The 5,963-nt window shown below is 44.5% G+C and overlaps 1 protein-coding gene across 1 annotated transcript in view; it reads right to left on the minus strand.

Annotated features, from left to right (window-relative positions):
* Positions 1–4,945: 4,945 nt before the first annotated feature.
* Positions 4,946–5,963, minus strand: part of QPCT (glutaminyl-peptide cyclotransferase) — a 34,221-nt gene continuing 33,203 nt past the window's right edge. Inside the window, exon 7 of the mRNA XM_012653799.1 lies at positions 4,946–4,999. Coding sequence (XP_012509253.1) covers positions 4,946–4,999 — 54 coding nt within the window. The remainder of the gene's footprint in view (positions 5,000–5,963) is intronic.

Genomic DNA, 5,963 nt, shown 5'->3' on the forward strand with positions numbered 1-5,963 from the left:
TGCGATTTCAGGGAAGTAAAAGTGAGGGAAAGTAGGAAGTGAGGTAGGGAAGGAAGAAAAGCAAACACAAGCGGTATGTTATCGAGATGGCCAGCTTTGCAACAAATACAACTTGCTTCTCATCTCTGCCTCTTAGAGTCCTCATATGAAATCATCGCATCTCAGAATAAGCCATTGGACAGAGGAAAGATAAGCAATTAACCTTCAGTCTCTTCCTATCTCCGCCTCTCGTTGGTTTAAGACCACTATGCAGGCCATTAACTGCATGTATTCCTGGGGTGTGTCACCTGGTGCCTTCGGGCAGCTGCGGGGGAAGCCAGAGCCTTCCTGGGTCCACTGGGGTCAGACCTGGGTGCTGCAGCTGCTGTAGCTCCCACCAAAATAGGTGCTATGGAAGGAACACCTCATCTCTAGGGGAAAGAGAGACAATCGGTGGTATCAAGGGGTGAAATGATTGATGGCGATGGCTTTACTGACTAAGTCATCGCTAAGGCCTCTCCAGGTTGGAAACAGGACAAGCCCAGGGGACAGATCAAGGCACTTCAGGGAAGGGATTTCCAATAAAGTATCAATTGAGCAGAGACCCAGAGGAAATGTAGGCAAACACCACACAAATACATGGGAGAAGAATTCCAGACATAGGGAATAGCAAATATAAAGGCCTTGACTCAGGACTATGCTCAGCTTGCTTGAGAAACCCCAGGAGGCCAGTGTGACCAGGGGGAAGTAAGTGAAGAAGAGATCGGTAGGACGAGAGACCAGAAAGGTGGAGGAGCCTGGTCCTGCGGGTCCTCGCCAGCCATGGGGATGGCACTGGATCCTATTCAGAGAGAAAAGAGAAGCCACTGGACGGTCTTGAGCAGAGCAGTGATACGACCTGACTGACCCAGAGTGGGAGCAGTGCTCAGAAGTCCTCTATTTAGGGTATAGTACAAAGGAGAGCCAATAGGATCTGCTAATGTCCTCAACCAAGAGAGAGGAGTTCTATTTATTGGCTGAGTGGGTGGCTCACACCTGTAATCCTAGCACTTTGAGAGGCCAAGGTGGGAGGTTTGCTTGAGCTCAGGAGTTTGAGACCAGCCAGAGCAAGAGCGAGACCCGTGTCTGCAAAAACATAGAAAAATTAGCCGGGCATGTTGCACACCTGTAGTCCCAGTTACACACAAGGCTGAGGCAGGAGGATCACTTGAGCCCAGGATTTTGAGGTTGAAGTGAGCTACCATGACACCACTGCACTCTAGCTGGGGCAACAGAGCAAGATTCTGTCTAAAAGAAAAAAAAAATTCCGTTTACTGAGATGGGAAGGAGAAGATGGGGGAGGTGAATGCATGGAACCATAGCATGATTTCAGTTTTGCATTTCTTCATCCAAGGTGGCTTTGGGACACCCCAGGGGTGGTGTCTGGAGTTTGAGGACAGATTGGAATTGGAGATGCAAATTTGGAAGTCATCCACACATAATTTTAGAGCTGTGGGGCTAGATGAGATTACCTGGGAAATTAGTATAGCTGGAAAAGAGGTCCAAGAACCAAGCCCCAGAATATTCTGGTGTTTAGGAGTCAGGAAGACACAGAAGGTACGGCAAAGGAGACAGGACACATTGGTGAGGTAGGAGAACCAAGAGAAAGTGGTGACTGAGAAGCCAAGGAGTGAGTCATCACCAAGTCACTGCGTGTGAGAACCGAGGAATTGAGTCAGAGTTCCAAGCCTCAGTCTGCAGAGCCCTCGGTCTCACGGAGGTGCTGAGGAGTCCCCGCGGGAGTGGGTGGCCGAATGTGGTGGGGGTTGGGACAGGGCTTAGCCAGTAAGGTCCCAGGCCTCTCTCTGCTTCCACCAGATCTGCTCCACTTTTACCTTTTGGGGTTTCCATGTGAGATTCCTTTGAAGAAAGGATTCTCCTATTTAAAACACAAGACTTTGAAAACTGTCAGAGTACATCTACCACTGGGGAGGGGCAAAATGTGGAGAGGGCCCCTCTGTGCAGGGCAGCCCCAGGGAAAGTCTAAAGCTGAGGGTGAAAACCATACAGCAGATATTTCTAAGGCCTGTGTCAACTCGAAAGTACTTGGATTCTACCCTCTAGGTCCCAGCCCCTGAACAACAATCTCAGCTCAGACTCCATCCCTCCGCCCCATGCTGTGGTCTGATAATGACCTTGACAGAGACCTATGACCTGGCTGGCCATCACACACTGGCCTGATAACATTTATGGGCCTCTGGGGAGTGGTGTAGGTTTATATTTGATCAAAGTGCTGCCTTGAACTCTTTGACTTTGAAGAGAACTGCTGGACTGAAACATTCACAGCGAGTGAGTCAGAAAACCCTTCCTTCCTCTGCCAGCCCTGATCATCAGCGTCACAGTGTGCCCGGCCTCGGGCAGTGTCTGCACAAGGTCTCGTCCATGACTGCCAGCCTCCTACTAGCAGAGAAGTTTACTTCTCTTGGTCAATTCCTAAGTGTCCTAAATGTTTCTTGGTTTCTTATATACTGTAATCCCTCTGCCTTCTCTCGAGGTACAATGTTAACAATTTAAATATCCAAAAGTGCTCTTCTTCCCTTAGATGAAACTTTCTAAGCTCCATCAACTTGTGTATAGATCCAGGGAAGAAATACAATGATCTGAAGAAAATCTGAGCTTAGGTGAAGTTACTTTGTTTTCCTTTAACAAACTCATTTCCGATGCAGGATCCAACTGCAAGGAAATGAAGCATGAGTGGCTGAATTTAGAAATCTTCTAATCAAGATTATTAAAGCCTGAGACATAGTCTATAACTCCTGTGTTCTTCTTCCACAACTTGGACCCTATAGTTGATGAACTGTGATGAAGGACCAAGTACATTTCCATTCTAAGAGAACATCGTAACTCCACACGGTACATAGGAGAAGAGAAAGGCAGTGTGGTACCATGCCTTAAGATCATGCATACACACCCAACTAGCTTACCTACCGCAGTGGATATTTGTTGCTCTTTTTTGCACAACATCCTTTCTCTAGACCTTCCTTTGGGGAGTCATCTTTGCCCCACCATCATCCCTGTGGTTTGGTAAGGCTGACCCTTCCCCCAGCTATAGGGAAGAACGTGAGACCATAGCCAATCAGAGCATTCCATCTGCCAGCCCAGAGATGAATCGGCAAAGATCACAAAACCAATGGCAATCAGGCCTAGGACTTTGTGGAACCGTTGCGCAGGGGATAGGTAGTCTCCCTTCACTAAAACTGGAGTTACGGGGTATGAACCTGGGGCTACCAGCATCCATTTTGTCCCCAGGAGGAAGTGCTGAACTAAATTTAGAGCCTACCTAGAGGAGGGCAGAACAGATGGATACGAAGAGATAGGGTTCTGGAGTCAGCTGTGCCTGAAGTCAGAGACGTGAAATAAATTTCCTTTTTTGCTCAGGTAAATTTGAATTGGGTTTTCTGTCACTTGCAACCAAATGAATCTTAAATGATTCATCCTCTCTGGATCTTGACAGCTGAACCTTTAAAATGAGGATGTCAAAAACTAGTCAGTGTTTCTGAATGGAGGCACAATTGGCATTTGGGGTAGGAGAATTCATTATTGTGCAAATTGTCCTGAAACTTTGTTTTTGCCCCTCCCTCTAAATTCCACCCCTCAGTCCTTAAGGCAACGAAGCATCCGTCACCCATTCCACTACACAAACACACACACTGACACACACACACACACACACACACACACAGACACACACACTTAAAAATGCCCCCTGGGGAGTAGTACTACCTCCAGATGAAAACCAGTAAAGTAGAAAATCTCTAAGATCTCTTCTAACCGAGCTGAAATTAGCCATGTCATATATCAGAAATTAAGTTCCCTGGAGTCTAGCCTTTGCATCAGCTGAGAACAATTTAATCTCTGTGTTCACTTCTTTGTAAACTGAGGACGCTAACATATAGCTATATGGGTCAATCTAGCAAAGGAGTATCATGATAAATTCCATAATTTGAAATAATTCTAATATAACCTAAAGTGGACCCTTAACATTCCCAGGGAAAATATCCTAAATGCTTTTGAATACCATTGTTGCATATAATTTGCCCCATTAACTAGACAGTAAAAAAAAAACAGAAATTGTAAGGTGATCTTTTCTTACCCTAATTTGTCTATTAGTGATTAAACTAAGGATTAAAATCATTTATGAAGCTACTCCCTGCAGCCGTCATTTTTCTAGATCTCTTTAATTACCTCTCCAGCAAGAGCAGTGGGCTCTTGCAAAGCAATGGAGTGTGTCACTTCCCAAGTGTTGCTGCAAGGATGACTAGAGAACAGTGAAACTGATGGCTGGTGGTCAGCTATGCTCATCCACTTCTCCATGCCAATATCTTAGCTTGTGTGATTTCCTACATATCATTCTTTGTTAGCCAAAACCACAAATGTCAAATCCACCAATGCCAAGGACCTCCTGTACCACACAGTGCTAAGTTAGTATAAAAGAATAAAGTTTTAGTGCTGTTTATAATTTATCAGTTTTTAAATCGATTTTTTATGTTACCTTTGTGATCTTTGAGAATTTGGGTATTTTTGCTTTAAGCCATGTTGTTTTCCCTTCTTGGCAATTTTGTTATCTTCGTGTTAATTCTCAAACAAACGGTCTAAACTCTCCACTGGCAAATTTAGATGTGTCAAGAGAATGGGCTATATTCCACGCGTTGCCTTTGAAATATGAGTACAATAAGATGACTTCACTTTGCGTGAGTACACCAACAAAATTCAGGCTGGGAAATACAGCCACGACACAGACAGTCCTTTCATCCCAGCTCCCTTCAAAACTGTCATAAATTATTGCTGTTGGATGTATTGCCAGGAGCCTGCGGCCAATTTTCATGTTTAGGAGGATTTGACGGATACCCTATACCACTCTACAGACTCAACTAGCTGAGAACGTCTTCTCTCCACCTGAGCCCTTCCATGGCACACGGCAGTGGCTTTACGCAATGGTGTCTGCCTCTTGCATCAAAGCAGTAATTTCACGATTTGAAGGCTGAAAAAGATGTACCATAGAGGTCAGAGAAGTGGTAGAGAAGGGGGAAGTAAGGGGAGGCAGTTAAACCACTTCAGAACTTTTAGAATTTCAGGCTGCTTAGAAAGTGGCCCTGAAACCGAGAGCGAAACCTCAATCTTTGGTGCATTCATCTTTGAAGCCAAAAGTTGACGGGAAGGCTGGCTCTGAAAGCGGAACCCCATGCCTTCATGAATAGCAAATTTAAGTAATTTCCCCAAATTTCCTACATTAGTTTTGCTTGAAATTACTGCGGTTGCCCCGAATAGTCTCTCTCATCTTCTCTTTATTTCCTTTATCCCCCAACCTTCATTCCTGAGATTTAGGTCTTGCAAAGAAACTGAGAATATACTATGACCCAGCCTCACGTGGGGCTTTCTGTACATTAAAGGAATGAAAGTGTCTCGAATCTCGTCTGTCCCTCCTTTGTGCAAAGTAATCACCTCCAGCTGAGCCAAGTTGGTTGAGCAAATGTTCAGTTTTCACATGATTTTGCTGCAGCGCCATAATGAATGTATTTCTTTGATGGAAGAAAGGCGCTTCATGAAATAAACTGCTGAAGGATTTGGAGTCGGAGCCAAAACATGGGCTTCTTTGTTCTTACGACAACTGCTTCACCATCTAAAACATTTCTCCATTTTGAAGGATCTGTCTTTTCTCTTCCAGCCACAACCCTCAAGCTACAATAACAGGCTCGTGATTTTTTTTTTTTAGATGCCAAGGTTATGAATACTCTTTTATGAATATTTTCCTTTGAACTCATTTCTCTCAAAGAAGAAAAATACCCCTATGTGTTACAGGGTTGACAGTAATAGACAAAACGTACAAATTGTTCTCTTAGGGGCAGTAAAATGCTCCAAAATGCGCATAGAAAAATTCCAAATGCAACATAATGTTATGGAGCACTGCCTTTGCAGCTATAATTTTTAAAAACTAATATTTCTGA

Source organism: Propithecus coquereli, unplaced genomic scaffold, assembly GCF_000956105.1.
Source record: "Propithecus coquereli isolate 6110/MARCELLA unplaced genomic scaffold, Pcoq_1.0 Scaffold43, whole genome shotgun sequence".
NCBI classification, from domain to species: Eukaryota; Metazoa; Chordata; class Mammalia; order Primates; family Indriidae; genus Propithecus; species Propithecus coquereli.